The sequence below is a fragment of the Motacilla alba genome, chromosome 5, assembly GCF_015832195.1.
Source record: "Motacilla alba alba isolate MOTALB_02 chromosome 5, Motacilla_alba_V1.0_pri, whole genome shotgun sequence".
Taxonomy (NCBI): Eukaryota; Metazoa; Chordata; class Aves; order Passeriformes; family Motacillidae; genus Motacilla; species Motacilla alba.
In genome coordinates, this window is record NC_052020.1 from 13,409,749 (window position 1) to 13,437,048 (window position 27,300).

General features: G+C 39.3%; 1 protein-coding gene across 4 annotated transcripts in view; it reads right to left on the bottom strand.

The window, feature by feature from the left end:
- The window catches only part of ABCC8 (ATP binding cassette subfamily C member 8), an 83,008-nt gene that overhangs the window by 24,688 nt on the left and 31,020 nt on the right, over positions 1-27,300 (bottom strand). For all 4 annotated transcript variants that reach the window (XM_038137768.1, XM_038137766.1, XM_038137767.1 and 1 more), the window contains exons 9-21: positions 23,150-23,284; positions 22,011-22,173; positions 18,387-18,427; positions 17,942-18,087; positions 13,720-13,825; positions 13,388-13,498; positions 11,402-11,477; positions 11,206-11,311; positions 7,607-7,642; positions 6,061-6,096; positions 2,673-2,771; positions 1,789-1,873; positions 1,052-1,132 (exon numbers count right to left, since the gene is read on the bottom strand). In XM_038137768.1, coding sequence (XP_037993696.1) covers positions 1,052-1,132; positions 1,789-1,873; positions 2,673-2,771; positions 6,061-6,096; positions 7,607-7,642; positions 11,206-11,311; positions 11,402-11,477; positions 13,388-13,498; positions 13,720-13,825; positions 17,942-18,087; positions 18,387-18,427; positions 22,011-22,173; positions 23,150-23,284 — 1,221 coding nt within the window. The remainder of the gene's footprint in view (positions 1-1,051; positions 1,133-1,788; positions 1,874-2,672; positions 2,772-6,060; positions 6,097-7,606; positions 7,643-11,205; positions 11,312-11,401; positions 11,478-13,387; positions 13,499-13,719; positions 13,826-17,941; positions 18,088-18,386; positions 18,428-22,010; positions 22,174-23,149; positions 23,285-27,300) is intronic.

A 27,300-nucleotide genomic window follows, 5' to 3' on the forward strand; every position in this document is an offset into this window, starting at 1 on the left:
ACTCTTCTGACCTGGCACAGACCTAAACATCAGCCATATGACATTTGTACTTGTGAGACTGAAGTTTCACAGGTATTTCTTTACAAAACCAGCCTTAAAAGAAATGAGTGTTTGCTAATATTAACATACAGGATTCCTGGTTATTTTCTAAATATGAACACTGGAAATAAAGTTTATTTGTAGGTGTTTTTCCATTGCCAAACCATAAGAGAGCCTGCTGCTATTAGGAGGTTATCGAGTGCCCTTCACAGGACAAAAAGGGCAAAACCAAGTTACAGACCAGTGGTGGATCAGCTGATTTGCAGCACCTGACCCAACTGTTCCCTACTCTCCGAGATTTGCCTGGAAATGCCCTACACATGAGGCAAGCACAGATTGATCAGCTTAATTAGGGAAAGGTCTAAATAGCCTCCCTTTCTTTTAGGGATGACATCTAATGTGCACAGCTTTTCTAATCCTACATGATTTATGTCTCACTGTCATAACAGCTGGATTCAAACCTTCTAGAAAACTGAGCTCAAGAAGAAAGTCCTAAATAGAAAAGCCAGCAAGCTCACTACAGGTGAGTGTGTAGGATGCATCTGTTTTACCACCTGTGAAGGTGTTAGAACCTGCTGTCACACTCTCTCCATAGCTGAAGCTGGGACAGGATATACAGCAGGCAGTTCAGGGTGCAAAAGCAGCTTAGTTTGCTGCAGAAAAGAAACACCCCAGACATGAGGCAACATTAATTTTAGGCCTGAGACAGCTTAGGAATTTCATGAATACACTTGAAACTATTACATTTCTAAGACCCAGAAATAAAAGCAAGGGTCAAACTGAACTTTCAACATACTGAGAGGACAAGCATCAGCATTTCTATGTGCAATACCTACCTGTCTGTCTGCAGCATTTACGAAATGCTTCCTACCTGCAGGCTAGCTGACAAGAGATTTAAAACACACAGTGCACATTTGGCTCAGCTCAGCGAAACACAATGACCATGAAATACTCTAAATGAAAAAGCAGCTCCTTCTTCTGCATGGAGCATAAACAGAAGGGCACTACTCACCAGAAACACAACATTTGTCTGCTGGTAAAGTGCTCGTGCCACGCTGATCCGCTGGCGCTGCCCTCCAGACAGATTAATACCCTGGAGATAAGCAGGAGAGAAACAATCAGACAGTTAAAGAAAACATCAACTGAATATTCATATTCCTTATTCTGATGGGATTATCCATAGAAGACTTTTCTGGGCAGAGAAACATGAGAAATTTTTCCAATGTGTGGCCTGTAATGTATCCTTGTGGTGTTTTAGGGGGGATTTTTGGGGTTCTTTTGTTTGTAATAATGCCAGTATATGCTAGAGTAAATTGTTTACAAATCTCTGGCTTCTGCTTCCTTTCTCATCACTCTGTAATCTTCCCTGATGTGATAAAGCCATTGATTAAACACCTGCCCTTCTGTAAATTAAAGGGCTCTAAAAAAATATCTATGTATTACTATTTATTTTTCTGTTACTTTTAAAGAAACCAAAAAATATCCTGTGAAGTCAGGATATCTGCAATAGCAGCTGCAGAACAGTCAAACATTCTGATAGCAGCACATTTAAATCATTGCACCTCGCATAAATGACAGTGTTTCCATGTTCACTGAGCAATGAGCTTTCAGACTAATGACCCAAACATACACTTAACTAAAAGATTACCTTTGTTGCCAAATAACCTGTAAGATTTTAAGAACCAACAAAATAATAAACCCCCTCTATATATTTAAACCAAAAATAGAAGCCTGTAGCTGTTTACTGACTCTCTCTCCAATCTGGGTTTGGTCTCCGTGAGGCAGAATGTCAATATCAGGCTGGAGGGAGCAAGCATCAATTACTGCTTTGTACCTGTGGAAACAAAAAAGGCAACAAAATCCACACAGATACTGCTGGAGAAGCACATTTCCTACCTGCAGAGGAACAAAAATTAACCAGCTGGAAAAAATCACACAGTGGAAAACATATTTGTTAGCCACTAATTGTTCTAATGGGATCTCTTTCAATCACAGGCAAGTAAGTAATATTTCAGCTCAGAAAAAGCATCTTATGTCAACTTCCCAAATAAAAATGTTAAATAGTTAATCCTAGGAAAAACAAACATAACTTCTTTCAAGGTATATTGCTATTTTTAGCAGTTATTTTTCGCAGTCAGGGCCTTTGTTTCTTGTTTCAATATCCAAGGATGACAGAAAATAAATTATTGTAGGATGCAAATGCATAATCAACCACTTCTTTTAAGGGTGGGGGAACAGAATACCAGCAACTGATTTCTAAGTATTTTACCACGTCTGGTGGGCATTTATACTGAATAAAAAGGCAGCCCACTATTCTTTACAAACAATATTCCCACTGCCAAACAGGTGATGTCCTTCCAGGAGAGGCAAACTAGTCAATCACGTGAGAGAACACTGCATGCTAAACAAACATGGTCCTTGGAAATGGAAACATTTGTACACCTGAGTTCAAGTGAGACAAACCCTGTGCCTTGTGTCACTCAGGAGAAACGTGCTCTAAGGGGGACATTGGCACGTTCAGGCAGGTGCAGGAGGTTTGTTCCCACAGGGAGATGGGGCCCCACGTGTGACCCACATGACCCCAATATTTATAGAAAGGGGGAGTAAAACTCAACAGTGCTGGAACCTGTTACCTCTGTTTGTTAAAAGAGCTTTCAAATGTGATATTCTCTTCCACTGTGGCATTGAGCAGCCAAGGCTTCTGGGATGCATAAGCTACTGCACCTCTTTTCCTGGGAAAAAAAACAAACACAAGAGCTCCCAGCTTACCAGTGCAATTGCTGCTTTTTAGGAACCATTTCCTTGTAAAGGAAGAAACTAGTAGTTAGTCTTCCAAAATGCTTTCCTTTCTTTCTTGAGGACAATAAATAGATTTTCCATCATGGAAATACATAAGATGATAAATTTCTGACAAAATACCGCAACTGTTTACCCAACTGAATTTCACTTTGGTCCCTCTTCTCCTACTGTGAGGTGGGATTCAGAGAGTCCAGCTCAATAAAGCTGCCCCTTGAGCAGAGTGGATGACAGGAGGAAAACTACCAAACTGAATCCCAGCTCTATTTGGATAGATTAATAAAAAATGAAATGTGTAGCAAACCACAAGTCAGGCAGCACATTTCAGGAGGGACATTCTAGCAAGAAAAAGTGTTTGAAAAAGATCCAGATAACTTCACACATGCACAAAGACAATTCCCTCTGCCATTTTCCTCCCCATTCTTAGAAGAGAATAGAGTTAGAAAACAAATAAGTCATTTCTATGCCTATAAAGGCAAGAAAAGACAACACAGACAAAATAATATTTGCTAAATTTCCCCCAGTGCAATGGCCCTCATAATTTATCATCATAAGGGACAATTTAACAGGTACAGTCAACAGGATCTTACTCACTATGCACATATCATTCAACAGAAATTATTATTATTACTATTATTATTATTTTAAAAGGAAAGCTCTGCCTGCTAGAGAATTTGTGCTTCTGTTGTCTGTGGTGCATTAAGGATCCCAGTAAGGCAGAGCTGGGAGAAAGGCAACGTCTTTTATCAGAGCAACTGATACTTTTGGAAAACTCATTGGCATATCATCCTTTCTAAAGAAAAGGTAGACAGAGGGATCATACACCTAAAAGCATATTTGTTTTCTTCCTAGCTCTATCAGGTAATCCAATAAAAAGATAGCACTTCTCACCCAAATACGGCCTTTGCTAAACAGCCATTACAGCAACTTATTTCTAGTTGGACCTGAAAGCAATTCAAACCATGACTTGACAAAGCACATTACATTTCTCTTTATAAGTTAAGGTCACTTGCCCTGCTCATTTTTTTTTTCAGGCTTTTACCAAGCTTGTTCAGAAACCAAGACAGGATTCAATTTTTGTTGATGACCTGAAAGAATACACAATTCCACTATTCTGCTAACATGCTTCCAAATTGAAATTTATGATGGTTCACTAGAATTTCATTATGCTTTATACATTTTCTTTACTGGAAAATGAAACAGAAATAGCTAAACAAAAGAAAAAAAAATGACAGAAAATATCCCCTAGGCAGCTCAGCCTGCAGCCCCAAAATCTAATTCAAAGAGCATTCAGGTCTGCCTCAAGAAAGCAGCACTTTTTCAATTTGTACAAAATTTTCATCCCAACAATTGAGAAAAAATTGCTCTGAGCATGCCAAGATGAAGATGCATTCCCTTCCCCTCCTTTTCATTGCTTGAAACTATGACTTTACAGCTCTTAATTCTCACTGCGGTCCAAAAGTTACTGCTAAGTCACTTTTTGAAAAATATCAGCAAAGTTTTGAGGAAAAAGCTTTTACAACTTTTGCAGCAAGTGTTCTTTGGTTGAAGAAAGATATGGGTCCTGCCAGTGTGATGCACTCCATGCTGAGAACCAGCACAACGTCTGGGAATACCACTCACATTTGGATTACGTTCTGCTTTTAGGACATCAGTTCCATGAGAATACATTATTGCAAGGAACTTGGCAACAGGCAGTGAGCTTGCCAAAACTGATTATGGACTGAGGATTTAGTAAATTCCTCTAAATTAATCCCAATTGCACAGCCAACCCTAGGATGGCATATCAGGACTGATCATATTTTGACATAAACAAAAAGCCTGCAAGTGCTTGCAAGCTTCTTTTTCACATATATATGAAATCTATTGCTTGTCCACAGTACTGCTTACAGAAAAGAGACAATCGAACAATTGTTACTGAAACACATGGCTGAAAATCCAGAGAACAAAGTATTCTGCAATGGAATATGCAAGACTTGCTCTGAAAGTCTGCCTTGAATATCCATAAGGTTTCAGTTTTAGGACTGAATGCAAACCAATGGTTTAGGAGACATGGGCCTTCAAGGGATTATTCTGTGGGTGGAAGTGATTGCTTCCTGTCCCCAGACTGCATAAATAACCATATGTTTCAGCAATGGAGTGTGTTTGTTTCCTTTCTGATAACACAACAGACTAACCACAGCCTCTTCATTATCACAGAGGTGCAGACAGAAAAATTCAGCCTTGCAATAAATAGGGACAACCTTCCCTAAGCTCCCTGGAAATTATCAGCTTTGTCTAATATAGAATTAAGACTGTTTACTAATTATGAATCAGATTAATTCTTCAGAAACAACACTGTGAAAAGGAACAACATTCACTTCTTTATAGTGTGGGTGGCTGAGCATTGGAACAGATTGTCCAGAGAGGGTGTGGAGTCTCCTCCAGTGGAGATACTCAAACCATCTGGACACAATCCTGTGCCATGTGCACGGGATGGCCCTGCTTGAGCAGGGAGGTTGGACCAGATGACCTCCTTCAACATTACTCTTTCAGTCATTCTGTTGTGAAGATTGTTTGCTTAAACTTATTACTCTACTTTCACATTTCATTTTGTTAAGTACAGGAGGTGCAGATCTTCAAGATTAAACACAACTAGTTAAGGGACACTCATATATGAATCTCACTGCCTTAATAAACCTACAAAATCTGAGATGTTGGCAATTTTAAAACGAAAATAGATGCACTTAAAATGCAATGGAGTTAATATTATCACGATGGAGGAAATAACATATTGCAAAGCCTTTCCTGTGTGTTTTGGGAATGCTGACTACAGTTTTGTCTTGATTATTTCACACAATTCATTAACTCATACTATCAGTCAACTCAAATTCAAACATTCTTCAGATATGAGAGAAATGGGTACTGTTCTGTATTATAACTGTACATGCAAAAAATATGCTTCTTTTATTTTCAGCCTGATGGAAAGTATTGGAGCATTCTGGTGTTGCAGTCCTGAGCATTCAGAAAGAAATCTTTCTGCCATTATTAAACTTCAAGAGTGACCTGTTTGTTTTTGTTTTACATCTTGCAGTAGCTGCCTACAGAGACATCCTGTTTGTCTTCTAAGGGGGAATAATAAACTCATTAAGAGCAGAGACTTCTGAAAAATGTTCACCAAGTCACAGAATGGCTGAGGTTGGAAGAGACCTTTGGAGCTTCCCATTAGTTTTCAAAATGTTGTACCTGACTTCCATGTCAACAGGAGATTCTTTCTCTGGGCTGTAGAAAACAAACACAAGGGTTTTTATAAAAAAATTATTTCAGACAATGCAAATAACATCACAAAGTAATATCACTATGCTATAATTAAAAAACAGCAAAATGACTGCATAATAGAAATAAAGCTCTTTTTATGCTAAAATTCTGTGCTACATGATATTGACCTAAAAAGGGTAGAGTTAAAGCTTCAGTTTGGAGAAGTGCTAAACAACTTTGTAGAAAGCCTTCAACACTTATGAGTAAAACTCAAGACCTCAAGAGACTTTGACCCAAAATTCTCTTCTGAGAACACCAAAAACGTTCTATGGGATGTTAGCGCAACAAAACCATCAGAGGTATTCTTACAGCACTTAACCAACTAGGATTCCCAGAATATATGATAATGTAGGTAATTGCTTCATCCAGTCTAATATTCTTTCCTACTTTTTAATACTCTTGCCATACTGTTGTGCATGTTATCTCACTCTTCCCCATCCATTTCCACGCCAGTTTCAAACAAGAGACTGATTTGACCATACTTCTCTTGTATCTTAATGGGTTCAAGTGGTTTTCCTTCAACTTGGCCCAAAAACTTCAGTCTCTCTGAACATAGAAAGGACTGTCAGATTTCTAAGTCTCCTTTACCATGAGGCTTAGACACGAGGTACATGAATGTTCCTCTTCTACTACACACAGATGGGAGCAGCAGTTTTGCAGGAACCAGCCTGACAACCAGGCAACAAGTCTGAGAAATAAAGTATATGGGAGAGAAGAAGCTGGCAAATCTAAGGAAAAGGCAGGGGAATAGCTGGAGAATCACAGAACTAAGAAAATATTCTGGTCAGTAAAAGCCACAGGATTTAGCCTAAGTCAAGGTAAGGGAGGCCACATGACACTGCTGATTTCAACAACAAAGTTCTCACTGAGTCCAGCAGGAATAGGATCATCACTTTTACAAGGTTTACCATTCTGGAGGTTTTTGCCCCACAGTCAGAAAGCTTTGTTCTTAGTTGATTTGGTAAATATTCCCAAAATCCAAGCAGAGCTACGTTAGTCAGGTAAAAATAATTTCTGTGGCAACAGATGGACAAATCTCTTACTCTCCACACTTCTCTGTGTGTGCCTGAAGAATGGTAGGTGAGAAAACAGACTTATGACAGGATGTGAAAAAATGAAGAGAAGGGTAATGGGGAGAATTTGCTTTAATAAATGAGACCTTTAACTACTTGATACCATTTTTCAAAGTGTAGCATAATCTGGTTCAGATCTTTAGAGAAAGATTTTCAAAGACATATCAGGATAGAATTTTCAAAATCTCCAAATGGCAGTGCTTTCATAACACAAATCCACTTCTTATTTTCCTGACTTGAGTAAGTGCTTTCAAAAATTGTATCCTGAGATAACGCAGGTAAAATTTCACTGATTTTCAGAAATCTGACTCTGTATCTTAAGTACAGATTTTAGAAACCTTTGGTTTTTTCTACTGCAAATAATTTAGCAGGAAAACCAATAATTGCATAGAATACCATACCTGAAATCTTCCCCCGTCTCACTGTCAGAAGTGCAGCTGCATCATAAATAGAAAGCAAAGATTGTTTACTTAAGTGAGCACAAACAATCTGCCCCAGAAAGAAAAACTATTAAATTCCACTTAGTGCACAGGCTGCAAACATTACTTATCACAGAGGTGCAGTGCAGCATCTGTTCCTTCTACACAAACTGACTTGATTTCATCAGGCAAAACGATTTGGTGACCCTTCTTTTACCTTATAAACATTAATTTGACTCAAATAAAATCACCTCCACCCTGTCCTGGAGGTGCTGGCAGAACTGAGAAGTCCTGCTGTGACAAGAAGGATGTTCCACTATAAAAAGTTCATTTTCTGGGAAAAAAAAATAAATTGTGATACTGTTTTTTTTTTTTTTTTTTTTTTTTTTTTTCCCCATGAGGGTGACTGCATCTTTACAGTATATAATGGGTTGCTGTGAACCCCAAATCCTATCTTCAGTTGCCACATACTGTGTCCTGTGCCAGCCCTATCCTTGGGGTGATGTGCTTGGGTAAATGTAGGCAGGTCCAAAGGACAGACAGGTTTTGGTTTTGCTATTTTTGAACGTGCACAAAGATGTTCAGAGTTGTTTTGACAGGATGACTGGGCATACTTATTACTGATGCTAAATTCAGTTCCATTCAAAAGAGTGAAAAATCTGTGTGTCAAATGAGATAAACAAAATCAAGGAGGGACAAAGTCTTTGATGCTTCAAAGAGGACAGTCTCATTAACTTGGTGCGAACACAATTTGCTTATAAATATCCAGGAGAAAAAACAATACCTGCAGATTAAAAAGTTGGTTTGAGACACTTCCATAAAATTTATGCATAATAAGCAATGACCATATCTAAATCAAATTACTCTCAAATTGCTCTCAAATTACTGTACAATTTGAGAGCACCAGCCAGCCACCAGTACATTTACTTCAAAGGTCTGTGTACTGAACAAAGCTTTTCCACAGCAAACTCACACTCCACTGGTTTTTAGTGACCATGTGAACTCAGTGGCCCAGTCTCCAAAAACCCACAAGCTTGTTGCATAACATTAACTAGAAACACATTCTTCACAGGAGCTAGTGATAGGCTGAAATAGAAAATACCTTTTCCAGCCCTTCCCTGCACAACACAAAGACCCTGAACCAATTGTAATCAATTCCCTGATCTCTGTTTCTGCTCTGTAGCAGGAAAACAATTATTCTCCATTTGGAGTTTTTGGGAAAGAAGGGATTGGACAAGAGGCATTAATCTGAGCTGAATCTTCTGGACACACACTGTAACACAACAAAAATATCACAAATGAGCCATGGCTCACTTCTCCTTATCTCCCTCTTAGCCCAGGAATAAACTACATTACTTTTTAAGGGTTTGAAAGAATTTTTGTAAGAAACAAGAAAAATTATACGCAGTTAGTCCTGTTTTATTCATAAAGCAGGGAGGCAAAGAGTAGGGAAATAACTTGTTATTAGATCAAGGGAAGGGCCAGGAACAGCATCCAGATTTCCTGAGCACTGAGTGACATGTCAGCAGGATACATCCTTCATCTTCATAGCTATGACCTTGGAGGAAGGGAAGGGGAAGGAAATTTGGATGAAGTAATTCAGGTCTATTCTGTAACATGAATGACTGAAGCCAAGCATTCCCAAAGAAAGAGCTCTAACAAGGAACTTAAGTGATTTTGGTGACACTTTTCATTGCCTGAGCTGGGGCTATGAGCCCTGATGATTACTTGATGAGACTACTCTCCTTGAACCTGGGATAAGGTTGCATGTTCCCAGTCAGGCATTAGTATTTTCTTATCAAATTAAGGGAGCTTTCATCTGATAGCTTTACAACACAGGTGTGCAGCCCACACTGGCTGCATCCATCACTCTGAATAGACCAGTGCACATGGCAGCAGCTCTGAAAGATGAGACAACACCTAATCTGTCCCAGTGCAGCCAGCACTTACAGTGCTCAGATTGTTCAGCCACAAGTCCCCTTCTACATATCTGACAGATAGCACAGCAAATGTGATAACAACTGAATTGCACCTTGTGATACTTTGGCACATAGAGAAGACATGAAAACCAGTTCTGACCTTTCCACTGTTGTGAAGAACATACTTCTAAACAAGTGCTATTTAAAAACACAACAGAGTTTCTGATCAGAAACATCATGTCATCTGTTTCAGTTTAGCATCAGACATTCAAATTACACTTCTTAATCATGTTATGTCATCTGCAAAAAATTACAGCCTTGCTGAAATGAAATTAGTTCACCTAATAAGGCTGCAGGGATTCCGTATGGTTCCTCAGCACAGTCTGATTTTCTGCTTATGGAAGTATATTCTCACGGAGAGATCACCACATTCTGGAACTTTAGCTGCTGTGCTTGTTTCCCTCACTAGCCGAAAGGGTCATCTTCTTATGTTTCATTTTCCCCACCATAAAATAGACAACCTTCCTTCCACGAATTATTGCTATTAAAGCACGTGCAATTCTCAGTACTGTGACTGGCTTACACATGAAGGCTGGACATAAATCATATCTCCTGACAAACACTCAAGGAATTTAGAGAACTTTTCCACAAAACCGCTGCAGAATCCACTGCATAACAATGACCCTCTGTCCATCAGTGTGTGTGGATTTGATTTATAGGTAGCCTGGTTTTCCTTAATTCCCAATCAACTGGAAGTAAAATTAATTGTTTCTCTAGGTACTTCGGCAACTTTTTGAGCTTTACCTACAAATAATCATAACCCAAACAGCAAAGTGCAGACTGTAGGGGTGGGAAGCCTGCTACTGTGAAATAAACAGTCCAAAATTGTTCACATACTTTGATAAAACTGTGTATTAGAGATGGCAGGAATTTACTGGAAACCATATACAGGAGCTACAATATATATTACCATCTGTCACCTCACCTGAAGGTGAAGAGAACAAGTCCCAGCAGAAGCTGCTGGAGTTCAGAACAATTTTTTTCCCTCCCTTCAAGGCCAATACCCAAGTTAGACATGAGTGGAATCTCTAAGTGGCTATCAGAGGCCAGGTGCTGTGTCCCCTAGGGGAAGGAGGGAAGGACATGGCTGACTCACTCCTGTCACATCAGGCAGGATGCACTGGGAATGACTCTGAGGTCACTGCCACTTGAAAGACACTCTTCAAATTCTCAGGCATTAGCCTGGTGCTGGGATGGAGCACACATCTGAGCCAGGCACTGCTCCTAGTGAGCCAGAACTTCTTCAGAGCTCCATGCAAAGACACCAGCTCAGGCCTGGAAGTACAAACACCATTCTGTAGCTGCACAACACCTCAAGCTCATTAATTCTAATTTTAAATTAGCTACAGTTTCACTCAGGTTATGTTGCTGGAGTACAGAATGCCCAAGAATGGCTGTCCATTCCTAGGAATGGAATTGGCTTGTTTCATGCTGGTTGGGGATTCTTTCTGATCTTGGGGGAAGGTTTTTATCTTGACTGTGTATCCAGAAAATCCTTGACTCCACAAGTTCCCAGGAAAGATTTTGGGCTTTTTCTGCATTACCATACTAGTCAAGCTGAATTTTTAAATTAAATTAGAATTTTACATTAAATGCCCCTACCTGGTCCAGGATATGTTCCCAGAGATCTTCTGCATCTCACCAAGTATGGCCAGCAAGAGAGATGACTTACCACAGCCCACCTGTCCTACAATCATTGTTAGCTGGCCTGTGAGGGTGGAAGATATACATAAGGTTATGATTTACCAAATAACTATGGAAAAATACATTATTCTGTTTATCTGATGTAATTTTGTACCTTGAGGGATTCGGATATCAATATTGGACAATGCTGGAGGACCTTCAGGTGTCCAAGTGAAAAATCCATTTGTGATCTATAACAATATGGAGAAATAAGATAAACAGAAACCCAGATTTAGAGCTCACTTTCACTTTTTTCCCCCCAGCATCAGAGACACTTCTATTTTCATTACACTGAGCACAGGAACAGAGTTAGCCTTTGCCCAATGCAGGAAATGGATCTTCAAGTGACTGACTTTGTAAAGGACTGTACTTTGATAGGCAGAAACCTCTGAACTCAAACAAGCACTATTAGACTATTAGAAAATTATTGAGAATTCATAAGGACAAAAAAAGTTGCCATTTAGAGTTTCTCTTGTTCTGTTGTCTGCAAGGTGGGTACATGTAATAAGTGAAATGATTATAACACAGTCTAATTACATCCATGCCCAGTTTGCTCTCTGCAGAGCCCTGAATGTCACTCGAGACACAGTGCAGTTTACACAGCAATTAAACCACCCAAATTCCAAGCAGACCTGCAGAATCTTCCATGAAATTAGATGTTGCTGCCCATATCAGCATTTTCCTTTGTATTTCTGACATGATTCTCAGATAATCTAGGTTTTGCTAGGTACAGAAATAATTCCATGGAAAAAGACTAAAAGCAGGAAACAAAGCCTGTTCAGACTTGAAATGGAGATTTCCATGGATACTGCGAGAAACAAGAAATGGGAGACAACTTTAAAAGGCCTACATTTATACAGGAGCCTCTTCTCTCACTTTTTCAGAGCCACTAAAGCCCTCAAAGCCTTTCAGCTATACAGGTAACAACAATTTTTCATCTAAGAAGCGTGGAAGGGAACACATTTATCACACCCTTGAGAAAAGCTGATACTCCTATCTTGAGCAAAAGCGAGCGTGGTGTTCCTCCCTCTGGATTACCAAAGGCAGCCAGAGGATCCTCTCTCAACTAATGCCCCTTCCTGGGCAATGAGCTGCTGTACCTGCACAAATTCCCTGATCCAGGGGCTGCTGGTGACAGTGATGTCAGCAGATGGAGCCAAAAAGTATCCCTGGGCCTGGCTTTCCATTCAAGCCTTACAGAGGTTACTGCACTGGCCTCTCCTTTGTGACACTGCTGTCACTCCAGGCAGCCTTTTGACCCAACATTGCCCCCAAAACCCTCTTTCAAATATTCCTCTTATTTTCCTGGAAGTCTGTTCAAGAAGGATCCTGCACCAATTCAGCATGTATAAATAAAACCCTGAAAGCATTACCAGTTGTCCTACTTAGTCCCATGAAACTGAATTATTCATCCTCTTTTGCTGGAAATGCAAATGTATTAGCAGGCTCCCTAAATAAACAGCTTCATCACTGTAACAACCATCAGGATTTTTATTACTTCTGGCCATTTCCACAACAAATCAGTCTTCAAAGTGGCATGGGAAATTGTATTTTTTTTTCTTCAGACAAGTTAGGTCTTTGGGAGTTAGTTTTTAATTTCATCTGGGGAAAGGCTACTAGAAATTCCAAGGTAGGAAGGGAAGATCCATGATGAGATGATTTTGGGAACATCTAGGACAAATTCTTTTTGATTTTTTCATCCTATTATTCTATACAGATCCTGGAACTGGAAAACTGGAAGAAAGTCTGGCATACATAAAAGGTTGGGTCAGAAGATCTTTTGAGGTTCCTTCCAACCTCGCCTGTTCTGAGTTAAAAATTTTGGACCTGAGAACAGGGCTAATGACTTAAACAGTTGAAATAGTAAATGGCTGGGTGAAATCTAGAGGAACAATTGCAACTAATCACAACCTAGATATTAGTAGTTAATTCTTAAAAAGGAAGACAGATATAAGAAAGGTGGAGGTTAATCTCTGACAAGTGCACAAGTGTCTGACAGTTCACACCAAACACTGGTTCCTGAACTTGAAACTGCCATCAGAGTTCAAAAATGACCATTAGTGAGCTAATATAAGTGTTATTAGAGTGACCTTCATATCACCTTTACACAAAAATCATCTGCTTCTGTGATGTTAATGGGTCTTCTCGTGTGAGAGCTGTAATTGTTCCAGTCCTCCCTGGCAGGCCTCTTGCGGTTCACAACCTTGAGTGGCTGTGCAAAATCAGAGAGACAGAAATAAGCACTAATTGGTGGCAGCATCAGCAGAACGTCCCAAACTCTAGCAACCATAGTGTGAATGGTACACTTCAGGGTATTAAAATAGAGGTTTTGCAATTGCAAGAAATAATCAGTAGGAAATGGAAAAGTGAAAAATTTATTCTGGGTACAAATGACTGCAGCCACTTCCCCAGCAATGAGACAGCTTTACTCACCACTGCTTGGTACTTGCTGTGATTATCTGCACTTCTTAGCTCTGAAGATTTATCATGCTCCTCTCCAATTTCTTCACTTGACAGGAATTCACTCAATTTCTGCACACTGAAAGGGAAAAAAAACCCCACAATGACACGTCAACTTTGGAAGCAAAACTTTTGTTCAGTGCAGTGTTTATTACAGAGCATCCCTTCTTGTACTTCGGCTGCTGTCTGCTGCACAGTTTGTTTGTTTTTGTTTGGTCACAGGTGTATGAAAACGTGCAATGGGAAGTTACTCAAGGAAGCTTTCAAAACCTGTCCTGTTGCCTATTAACAGGGATATTTTAACAGTTTGTGCACACGTTCTTCAAGTCATGCCTTTTCTGACACCACCAGAGAGATCTCACATAAAGATTTTTTCAGGCATTTGGTGTGACACAGAAGGGCTACAACAGTGGCTTGTTTTGAAGCCACTCATCAAGTAGAATTGCAGTCATTTATGCTGATCAGGTTTGGCCCAGTCAGTCCTACTGAACAGTCTTATAAAAGCTGCACACCGTGAGCCAAATTCAACCAGCTATAGTGAAATATGATGTGCATAAGGTAACTAGATAAAGGAATATACCATGACAGAATAGAATTCAACAGATGAGATATAAACGGAATCCTGACAACCAGCAACAAAGAAGAAAGGCATAAAATTTTCACTAGCTGCTTTAAGATTTAATTAGCAAAGAGATAATGTGCCTTTATTAAGATATTTAACAGATCAGGGCATCAATTTTATCTCTGTACCTGACTTTATAAAATGTATGTCTAATCTACTCACAGGAACAGCAAATGAAATTTGTGAAAGAATTGGATTGAATCATGAACTCAACATCAAAGGAGCTCAATTAGCTGGAAATAAGTCTTCAAAATTATAAAGTGCCAGAAGGCCTAAAAATAAATTTATGGACAACAGCTGAAAAAAATTGATTTCAATGTTTAGCCTTAGGCTAACTGGGGAGAAAGAGGAAAAACAATGCCACTGAAGCATTGTGATATGTGGTAATCTGTTATGATGTCAATCTTACAAAATAAGAATTCACCTGCCAAGATTTATTTTGCATTTCACTACCAGGATTTCTTCTTTACAAGGAGACTTAGTTTCTTTTAAGAACCTTGTGAGATCCCCTACTGATGCCAAAACATTGCTGGATCCAGGCATTGCAGCACTGCCTGGGGCAGACTCCCTGCACAGTTAACACTTGTCCTATGAGCAGAGATCAAAGTCACCCTGGGACTCCTCAGGAGAGAAATGGTTCTAGAGTTTTTCTGTCAGCCTTACTGACTGCTAATGGCAGCTGGGGACTGAGATCAGTGGATCTCTTAGTGGATTCAGTGGAAGGAATTCAGCTGGAGCAGGTACTACAATCTAAACAACAAAAAGGGGGAGAATAACTCTTTGGGATGTGACAAGAGGAATAATAATTAATTCAGGATCAATTTTTGATCCCTTAATGGGGATGTCTTTTATCTCAAAGGAAGTGATTAAACACTCCATTGCTAGAGATATTAATATCTATTTCCACAAAGCTCTGGACAACAGGGCTAGGAATCTTACCCTTTTTGTTCAGTGAACCAAAATTTCAAATGTCTTTCAATGGACCTGCTGCCTATATGGATTTGATATGCAGCTGCACCTATGTCATCTGCATGAAAATTACACTGATATTTGAGAAATTGCTGTGAAGATAGAAGGAACAGACAGAGAAGTTCCCCATGTATCTGCTCCAGGGTCTAGAGGGGTAGGAAGAGAAGACAGCAAACATTCTCAGACCATGCATACCCAAACAAGAGTATGTCTCTATTAAGCCATCCAACAATTTGATTTTATTCTCTGATTGTGAATCCAGGTGTCTGTACTCTCTGCAAAAGCCTGCCTAATGCTCTGCATAATTCTGGAATTACTCCTCCTGAGGCAATTATTGAAGAAACACAGTAGAGCAGTGAGAAAATCTTGTGTTAGAGGCAACAGCTCTTACTTAAGGATGCCAGACTGTTCTGAACTCTTAAAGAAGAGAAAAAGGACATTCTTTGCAGAGCTGTTGCTGACAGCACAATTTGAGTATTCCACTATCTCCAGAGGGGAACTTATTTTTAAGCCACAGAAAGGACATATTGATTAAAACATGGTTATTTACACAGCTGACTGGAAAGATGGTTGGATATTAAACCCAGTAAGAGACATAATACCACTCTTGCTGCTTAACCTTTGCTGACTGAAAATGGTACACTGCACTCTTTGTCCCTGAAGACCCACATTTAAGAAATGCATCCATTGACTCCTCAGTTTTAGTTTTCAGTGGCAGAAACACTCCACACATTAAAAAAACTCCAAAGCACCACTGCACAAAGAGGTATCAGATTCGTCCCCTTCCTAAAGACTTTAAACAGTTGCTCCTCTCAGAAGCAGACACCCAAGCCCCTAACCTGGAACACTTTCAGGGATCCTCCAGGGAACAGAAGCTTTAAATCTGTCAGTTACACAGTAGTTCTGAGTGTGTCAATGCTCATCCATGGGGATGCTTTGCAATTGGGCAATGTGTAACAATTAAAGATACTGACAATGTTATTGGTGAATATTATTGTCCTTGATAGCATCAGGCATCAAAGACTGTAGCCAGCACAAACAGAGCAGGGTTTGTGGAGTGCCTGGGAAGCAAAGCCAGTAACACTCTCATACTGTCCTTTACATGCTGGTTTCACTGCTGGATCATCTTCTGCACCACTTAGTCCCTTTCTGTCACTCCAGGAGAAGCTGTCTTTGCACAGATGCTAAAATCAGTAAGACCATCACTGCCTAAAAATCCTGAAATACAACTTTGCCAAGTTAGGTCACCTTTGCCTGAGCAGCTACTTATAAGCAGGAAGGTGTAACAGTAGGACACAGTTGCAGCAAGCAGACAATAGCTGTGCTCAATTGGTACAAACTCAACTGTCTGCTTTTTAACACTTACTAAAGCATTTCAGCATCCACATCTTTTTATGTCTTGAAAATATCTGGCACATGCTTCCAAAATATTCCTCTGAAGGGTGAGGTACTCTAGAGAGAGCAGCACCACCAGCACTATGGAGCAATGCACTCTGGAACACTACCTGGGTGACCCAGCCAGCAAGGATGATGTCAGCTTTGTTACAGAGCTTGATTCTTGTCTGCACCACAAATGGTTGGGCAACAGCCTGCCAACAAGAAGATATCTCCAGAATAACCCATGAAGAACTCCCAGCTAGCAACAATTAATACTTGGCTGATACTAATCGCTCTAATATTGTTCCTGTGGCATTAACAGGCACAATTCGTTTGCAAAGAAATCCTTAGACAAGCCAAAATAAATGCCTGTTGGTAATAGGCAGTGTCAGTGTGGGCTCCAAGGCACTTTGCTGGCTGTAATCTTTGCATGACAATTTGCCATGGCTCTAGGGACCACCACAGTGGCTGCAAAAAACATTTCCTGCCAGCTGCTGATGCTCTCAGATTTCACACTTCTTAGGAGAGAGGACACAGCTGTGACTTTGCACTGTCAGGGAATTTTCGAACACTGATGGCAATCTCAGCCTCGTGCAGCAGTCTCCCTTCCCTCTCCAAAGCAACACAAAGGCAATTAAGCAAGGGCTGGTGGTCAGTACCAGTCCCATAGCTTAAATAAACTTGTCAGACAGCTTCATTGGTGGTCAAAGTTGTCCTAAAAAAGAAGGAAACCCAAACTCTGCTTCCCCTATCAGTCAGGTAGACTTATACTGCATATGAAAAAGCATTAGGAGGTTTTTACACTAGTCTGTTGACACTCAAAATCCCCAGTGAAACAGCAATTCTACTGGTTGTTACTTGGTCAGCTTTTGAACACTCAAATGAACATGTTCATCAGAAAGTAAAAATTCACCTAGGCTGGATTAGACATTTAGTCATTAACTTACTGTGACTCTTAGAAGTGATTTTAAAGGTTTTTTGTTTACTTGGTTCAGTCTAACTCTGCCCAACAGGCAAAAAAAAAAAGAGATACATGCTGAAATATGTGTCCTTCTGTGATTAGATATTTTACCCTTCTATGTGCTTGATGGAAGGGAAAAAAATGTTGGGAAGCAGTTTACTGATAAATAAGCACCATATTATTTCTAAACTTGAAATTGTAAAATGAGCAATGGACACAGTCTCAGAAACTGGGTAGGTGGTAGATATTAATTTTACAGTTCTCACCTTACTAATGCTTTGACAGTGGATCTAACCACACTTGAGAGCAGGAACAACGGAGACACAAGGATATGAAACAGGGAGAGGGAGGCAAATGCCACTGATGGGGAGAAGTCAGCCTTCCTTGTAAGATGAGCATGGACAACAAATGTCTACAAAGAGACAAACATCACCGTCAATGCTTTGCCATAAAGAAGGAAACAAACTTCATATTTCACAAGCATTCAATTTACAGAATCTTAATTCATACTCTCCTAACAGTTTCGGGGAGTGCTGTAACACTCTGGGCTGCTTCTGGTCCCAGAAGGCAAGTGAGCATTTTCCATTATCTCCGAGAGGAACTGCAAATGCGCAGCAGGTTTGCATCCTGTTCTCCTCCTCCCCCAATTGCACATCACTTATACTTGAAAATGCAGTCATAATTAACACTATTTACAAAGTCCATACTTACTATGAGCACAGCTGCAATAGGTATTGCTGCATTCATAAAGACTGTGAAGGAAAACACAAAAGAACATTCAGGAACGATTTTCATTCAGACATGCTAAATGCTAAAATGCTACTAGCACTGCTGTACAATGGTGTCTTCTATGCTCTTACCCCGCATGTCTGTCCCTCCTATCACAACTAGAGGATATTATTTAATCGTCACCTTTTCATTTTGACCTTCACTCAACTTTATTTCATGTAAGTAAACTATACAGAGAAAGAATAGCGACTCTAGAGCTAAAATAGAACTTGGCCATCAGTACAGGTGTAACAAAAAAAGGCTGGACACTTCTTTTGTGTTCAAATTATGCCTGTCCTTTTCTTGTCTCAGATATAGCAATGTTCAATGAGTAAAAGCTCTCCCCAGTTCCTTCATCTGAAGTGAAGTGTCATTGTTTGACACTTTTCTCAGCATAAACCCCTGAAGGGCTCTACACAGTGGCAGATAATTCTCTTACCTATGTTTAGGTGAGCTTTAATGAATCCTCTAACATATTCCTAAATTCTGTACTCATGCTTATATAAAATAGCTGAGTTATTGCATGTAGCTCTAATTCCTTGTCAGAAAGGAAAATTTAAAAATATAAGTATGTTAGAATGTGTAATTACAAAATAAAAGCTTCAGCTTTGAAAGACTAACATGTATTAAAGTCTAGAAATGCACACTTTACACCTCACCCTTGGAAAAAAACCCTCAACGTATTTTTCTGATTAAAATGTTCTGTGTTGAAACACAAAGCAGCCTCTCATGCCTCTTTAATGGTTCTACTTCCGGACCAGTTTTCCCACTTTGTATCAACTCAAGGTAGTTACAAGCACAGAAATTGCAAAGAAGGGAAACTTGCTGCCTGCAACTCTGTCCTTCTGAATGTCATTTAATCCTTGCCTTTGCGATATGCCTTTCAGACTGCTGCAGTACATGGGTTTGCTTTAAGGGAGGAATCTGGTGAGAGAATCTAGCAAAGCTGATCAGCTTCTCAGAGATGGATCTTGCTCTACTCCTGCCTCCAGTACAAGATCATACCTGTCAAATAGGAAGCCGGATGGAATAAATATCCTGTAGGTTTGGCAAAGCTTGCTGCAGCTAAGACATCTAAACTACTCGGTGGCCCCCAAGAAGCTGAGCTGAATTTTGCTATCATGTGAGATCACCTGTACATACAAGGACTTCAAACTTCTTTCAACCAAACAAATATGAGCCACTGGAATTTGGGGGCTGTTTTCCTTTTTTAATTTTTTTTCCAACTATGTGAGTGTGAGAATAATAAAATGTTTTCTAAAATAACTCTATTTTGCAGCTAAGATTTTATGTTTAATTAGTTTTAGTCAAAAGGACTTTGTTGCTGGAAAAAGGTGGACTAAGAAAAATGTTCAGTAGGTCTGGATATTTTAGTAACAGTAACCACTGTTATTTCTCTGTGAGCAAGCCTGGAGTCATTTTGCTTCTGAGAGATCAGGAAAAAAATCATAGAAGTATGAAAGCCACTTCTTTCTTTCTCTGTCTTTCCTGAATTTTAATGTACATTACATCCCATAGAGATGTCACCCAACTTTGATCCTGATGGGGGCCTTTCATTAAAGTGAAAGGACGAGGTAATTTCTATAGTAGCTCTTTTATTCCATATACATATAGCCAGGATATCCTGGCACAGGGGTGAGGCACACCAGATCCAATTTCCATGTGGTCTTGAAATGCAATTTTCTTGCAGTCTAGCCAACACTGCCCTGAAACTTGGAGGTATATTTTCTGTAATCCAATGCAGATCTACTCCTTATGAATAAAATAGCTCCAACCACATTCTTTATTTCTGTTAATAGCTATGTGTACTTAGAAAAGAATTCCAGAGTCCATTCAACACTCTCTTAAAAGAACTATATATAAAAATCTTTTTTCTGCTTTCTTAGTGTTCTAGCAACTGTCTGCCTTCCTCCAGATCACAAATGCCTTGTAATTTTTTTTTCCTAAAGAAATTAAATAATGTGTTAGCTACAATATTAGCTAATGTGTTTTGGGCTGATTATGCCTCTCATTCTAATTATACTTTAGGAAAAAGAGCAATTTCTCCTGTATTTATATTCCATTTTTAGTCTGCAAAAGTGCAAGTTTGCAAAGACAAGTGTAATTTCTGCTCAAATCTGAAGGTGTAAGTAACTCCTAGGCTGAAACTATAAGAACCTTTATAAGCCAAAATTATAAGCACCATCAACATAAAGCTGCACTGCTTCACCCCAACTGAGAAGTTATCTCTTGTGTCTTGTACATACCTAAATACCACATATAATACAAAATAGGAATGCAATTGCAAACTTGGAATGTTTCAAGAAGCATCAGTAAATATTTAAAGTTTTTCTAATAATACAGATTCTTATGTTATTGTTTCACAAGGATAATCAGGACCCCTGGGATGAATACACCTTTTCCTAGCTGTTGCAAATGACTCTGAGGATTTAAAATCCAATATGCCTTCACAGCCCTACAGCTGAACCCTTGGCCCTGACTATAAATAGATTTTAATGCCACATGAAGCACTGCAGACAAAGGGAACCCATCTATGTTGATCTGGGAGTCACACAGAGCTTCTGCTCTCATAGCATGCAGCTAAATTCTGCTTTATGTCAAAACAGAAACTCCTCTCCAAGTGCACAGTGCTTAGGCTTGCCAGAGAGAAATTCTGGTCAGAGAAGACAAGGAATATCTCAATTTAATGTCAGTTAAATTCAGTGAGATCATGATCTTTCTCTTAGAGTACCTTACCTATGTGATCATAAGAATTAGGCCTCCTTATCATCCCAGGAGATATTCGTAAAGGTACCTAGTAGTGCTCAAAAACTTCTTGCTAAAATTTCCATTTCATTAATATCTCACAGATTCCATATTCTTCAGTGTGACTTTACTAATTATTTCTAAAATATTACCATAGCAATTATGTAGGTATTGCATATAATCTCCTCAAACACAGAGTTCAATTTACTGTAAGTCTTTATAAAAATGCAATAAAGTCTTACAGCAGCTTGAAAAATAACAGGAGAGGAAAGAATCTGGATACAGAATGATGAAATTGCCAGAATGCTCATATTCTTCTTTCCAGGATATAGAAATGGTTTTAAGAATCACTTATTTTAACAAGAAATCCAAGTTTTGAGTCAGAATATGTAAATATTGTCTGTTGGAGATTCAGTGCAAAGACAATGCCTGTCACATACTATTTCTATACTCTGAATCATGCAAAATGCAGAAAAAAACCCTCAACAAATAAATTTCAACATCAGCTTCCTCTTGAATGCTGTTTTCTAGAAGAGAATATTGCTGGCTAAATACAGTCTGTGAAACATTTGTCCCTTGAAAGCTTTTGTCCAGAAAAAGTCAATTCATTAAAGCACTCATTTTTTCTTTTAGGCATACTTCCCATACAAGCAAAGTTCTACTGAATGAAATGCAGGGTCTGACTAGATGGAAAGTGAGGAGTACAGATCAGAGCCTAAAGCAACTGAAATAATCTCAACAGAGAAATGGTAAACTCATTAGTAGCTAATAATTCAGTGGCACTTAGCTGAGCAGTGGATTACTGTGAAGGAACAGACTTACTGGATATGGAGGTGTAAAGGGCAAAAGACTTGAGGCTAGTCATTTCTTTCTGTCTGGTTTCCTCCACGCTGCTGTGAAATATGTGCTCCCAAGCATAGAGTTTCAGGAGCTTAATGCCCCGCAGCATCTCATTTGTCTTCTTCAGTCTCTCATTGGAGTACTCCTGCAATATTTACACACAAATTTACCTGAAGAGTACAATAAAAACACTGCTTCCCTAAGCATAAGGATGACACAAAAATTATAAGCAGCCCCCTTGCACAGGGCAGACACTTCCATCACAAACAGCACTGCTCCCATCTGCAGGAATTTCTAGGTGACACTGACTGTATGATTGGATGCTGCAAGAATGAATGCTGTCCACGTTTCTGGAAGGGTGCACACTGTTGATGGGAAGGAATTCCTCTACACACAGGAAGATGCACAAATAACTCTCATCACTACCCATGATCTGTGGTGGAAGAGATTTCAGCAAGCTCTGGCTGCATTACAAGTTCCTGTGGCTTCCTTGGCAGTGCAACAGCTGCTGAAAGGGGGAATAAGGTTCAGAGCAGCTGGCCATGGGAATGCCAATGAAGCAAGGTAACATTTTCAGCACTGATGCAGGTGATTCAAATTATAGACAAGCCAAATGAGGGATCAAGGAACAGCTTGTGACTTAGCAGACCTCTAAGCACCCCAGTTGAGCCACATACTGTGGGAGTTAGGACTGCATGGAGTTTGTTTAAATAAATCTGTTTGATAGATTTCCACATCTGGGGTCCGAGTTTGGACGCAGCATTCCTACTTCCTTTGCCCTTGGACAGCTTGCTCTGCACAACTCACAGCTCTGTGCACTGCCCAGAGCTACTTCAGTCCATGACTTCTGATCATCTGTATTTGTAAGTTAAGAAGGTTTTAAAGGTTTTTCTCCTCTTAGGGAAACATACCTGCTGAAAAATATAAACCCCCAAAAATATGTATTTTCTGCTTACACTTACAATCTCACATTCTTGAATGTGGCATTCTTGAACACTATGAAATGTTCGAGAAGCAATTCTGGGTCAACATCCATGGTTAGCTTTCTAATTCCAAGCACAGACCAATGCATAATTACCAGATATGACATTTAGATCACAAATTAGTTTGAAGACACTCACCAATGTGCTTCGCTGGGCCTGTGAGAGTTTTGTTGCTACAAAGTACTGAACAGGTGCAAGGACAATGATTACTGCTGCTCCAATTAAGGCACTGATTCCAAGAAGGTAGTAGAGCAGAAGAACTCCTACAATTATCTGTTGGGATAAAAGAAGGTGAGGGAAATCAATCAGAAGACACAGGGATAGAATGTTAATGTCATACATAATTTCCCTTAATTAAAAAAAACCCCACAATAATTGCAAATTTCTTCGAAGTGTTATCTACTACTCTTGATTGTACACTCTCAGAACCTTCACAGAAACAGTCTTCCACCATTTCAAAGCTCAATGGTCATATGCCTATTTCCACACGTTTATAGAAATTGGCTGTTTACATTAAAAAAAGGAGTTTGTAGTTTCCATCAATTTAAAGCACTGAGAGAAAAAAATATTTTTTTTTTCTTCTTAGGAACTCTCTGATGCCTCTCTAGAGCTGAACTGAACTAAAACATGACTCTCAAAAAGAGCCACAGTATTGACTAAGAAAATATGCACTGACATGAAAGTAAAATCCCATTGCATATGCACCACACATCTAGTAAAAGGCAAGGTAAAATTGCAAATTAAAAAAATCTTTCAGTGATGAGTAACTGAGTAATCTGCTTCCACCTCAAATAAGGCAATTAATGAGTTTCTAAGCCAAACAAAACACACAAGCCATCTGCCAGATACCCCTGTCAGAGCTCTCCTCCATAACACAAAATGGTCTTGGTTGTTACAGATCAAGATTTTCACTCCCAACCACTTCATCATGGGCAGATGCTGTGGGCACTCAAAATACAGGAAAGCACTGAACAGTGAGAAGCCACTGCAGAACACTGACTCCCTGTTTTCCTGCTTTCCCAACCTACTGGTCAAGGACATTATGGGACCACCTGGTGCTAAAAAGAGAGCATCAGCTTCTCCCATAGACAAGGAGAAAGCTATCCCAGCTGGATCCTGAGGGAGTTACTAGCTCACAGCTGCTTTTCCAATCCTCATCACAGCTACTGAGAGGGCCAGACTTGGCAATAAAAATCCCATGTTTCCAATAGGTTAAAAATTATCCCATTTTCACCTTCTTTATAATGTGACAATACAGACAAACTTTCAAAATATGTTCAGCATGCATGGAAAAAAAAAAAGTGAAGAATTTTGTATCTGAAAAGAGCTTGAACATAATTCTATATCACATCACAAAGTACAGAGTCAAGAATAAAGAGTACACAGATAATGTCTGAGCTCTGGGGGACAGTATCTGGCAGATGGGAGGGCTCTCATCAATATTCCTGAGAAGGCAAAAATCATATTAAAAAAAAAGTCTATGTAATGAAACACTGCTTCTCTTTCATCAAAATCCCAAAGCTCTTCTCTGCCAGAGATAAATATCAGGAGTGAAAAGCTTGCCAATAGCTCTGGTTATTTTGTCTTGATTATTTATTGAAGGATGGCAAATACTTGCAGCCAGAAACTGCTTTGTGGGCAGTTCTGAAAGAGACAAATGTCCTTTCATAACAAGTGTAAGCTGTCCCTACCAATGAGCCAGAGATATGAGAATACAGGATTTTTTAATAATCACAATGAAATCAAACAAGGGTGTTTATCAAATGGAGGCATGGGGAGAAGGCCTTTAAAAGGCCTCATTTTGCTCCCAGGGTTTGAGCCAAACCTACTGAGGGCATCTTTCAACTGACTGGCATCCCTGGGCCTCTCCTCATGGACTTCAATAACATTCAAACAGTAACTTAAGGCAATGATAAAGCTCCCATTGACTCCAGTCAGAGCAAAGATGGGGCTCAAATTATCTGGACTGTATAGAAAACCTACCTTGTCATGAATGGCTATTTAAAATCTACAGCAGATGCTGAAATGTTGATTGCTAGACTAAGAGCTACAAAGCAATTAAAAACCTGTTTTAAATAATAACGGAGTTTGCGCAATGTAGTATTAGCCATCTTTCAAGCAGCCAGTCATTGTTTTCACTGCCTCATAAAACAAGGTACTGAATGAATGCTATGGAAAATGTCCTGAAGAAGCCTTTGTGGCCAGTGTAACTCACTGATTTTGGCAAGGAGTGCACCACCCACAAAACAGGAGCACGCTCCAGCACTGATTGTCCTCATCTGGTCAGGAGCATCACAACGGGAATTATAATGCAAATATAATTTCATTTTCTGCAGAATGTCAGGAAGTTTTTATGAGTCTGTGACTTCTGGCCCATTAGAGCAAAATGTTGCTAAAGAATATGCAATGGAATTGGATTAATTCTCAGTTGCACTAAAGCACTCTCTATGCTGACCTTTCAGAGAGGTCATAGAAAGTAAGTGTACATTAAATGGATAGCTTGTACATAGTTTGTCTATAATAATTGATACTCTAGACATCATCATTAAGGGGCTGGACTCTTCTTGACTCTCCACAGCTTTTCAGCAATATCATTTTAGCAGTCTACAATCACTGACTTCTTACTGTGCTTTCCATAAAAGGAATGAAAACACTCAGCCATCCAAACTATTACCAACAAACTGCCAATATGTAATCATATCTAATATAATATTTCCTCTCAATTTATTTTCATTATAATTATCCTCTCTTTTGCAATTAGACATCAATATTAGGACATATTCCTTGATAATTTTTTCCTCCCCACTTTAAAATAATCTGGTTCACATTCTTCCTCCCCCACCCATAATTTCAGGGAAACCATGCCAAAAAATAAGTCAAGTTGCTTCCTGAAAAATTCCAGATGAAAACTGCTATAGCCATCACCCTCCCTTAATTCTAGAAAGCAAAATGTTTTAAACTGCCATGTAAGTTCCTCCAGAGTAAATCAGAAAAACTAGTCCATACCTCTTGTGCAGGAGTAACTGCATTGGAAGAGAAAAATGCATTTATACTGCATGAAGGCAACCACACTGTGACCTAAATATGGCCACCATCACCTTAAATCTCAATATTTTAACAGGCATGGTTTTACACATCTCACACATGTAGAAAGCACAGTTAAAAGAAGCCATCAGTCAGTAAGCTGCTGATTGTTTACACTTTAACATGCTCACTATCCTGATCTGAGGCTTTGCACAAGAGCAAGCAGAGTTTTATCAGAGATTCAGACAGATTACTTTTTCCTCCACGTCCTCCTGCAGTCTCAGAAGCACTCTACCCCCACTACCAGAGATACTATCTGTGGTAACACAGCAGGTTTCAAACACGTGGCCATAGTGAGAAGATTCAGGGTATTTCAGGAGGACACTTATTGGTTATTCAGAGAATGAATACTCCCCAAGAGTAAGACTATACAAGAGGATACAAGATGAATTCAAAGACTCACTGTAACTGACAATAAAAAAGGACCTGCATTGCCTTCCTCACAGGTATTTTCCTCAGTGAGGGGAAAAAATTAAATTTAGGGCTAATAGCTAAATCAGGCTTTTTTTTTTTTTTTCCAAGTTAGAAAGTTAATTTGGTCTGTCACATGATCAGATGTTTTGAAGGCCTGATTTTAAGGGGAGTTGCTCATCTATCTGTAGCAGCTTGACAAAACCTCCTGTATTCAACAGGAACAATTACAAAATCCACTCATCCACTCCAATTAAGTAAATATCTTTATTGCCAGAAAAAGTCCTGATGGCCAGTAACACCTAACACCTCGTTCTTTGAAAGACATTCATACAGTTTACCCAATTATCTGAATGGCTGGATTTTCTTCCCTACTCCCAGCTTTTCAATGTCATTTTCTTATATGCTTACCATCTCACAGAAGAAAATCACTAGTATAAGATGCTGATGGACACAAACTCCTAAGCAACACCCCTAAAATCACATTATAAACTGCCTGGAAACACAATCTGCCAGTTGGTGTCTATATACAGTCTCATGAAAACCATTTAATTTTTGGGCAAGGGCAAGCAACCCAAAATGCAAAGCTGCTGGATAGATTACTTGCAGGTTTCTGACTTACACACCAGTAAAATCAGTTTCTGTGTGGTGCTGGAACCAGACTGCCTTTGTGACATGAACACAAGGAAGTTTTCATCATGTTTTTGAAATGAAATTGTACGTCTAGAAAATATCAAATTCACCAATAAGTGAATTTAAACTCTACTGCCTCTTCTGTTTGCATTTACTGCTAG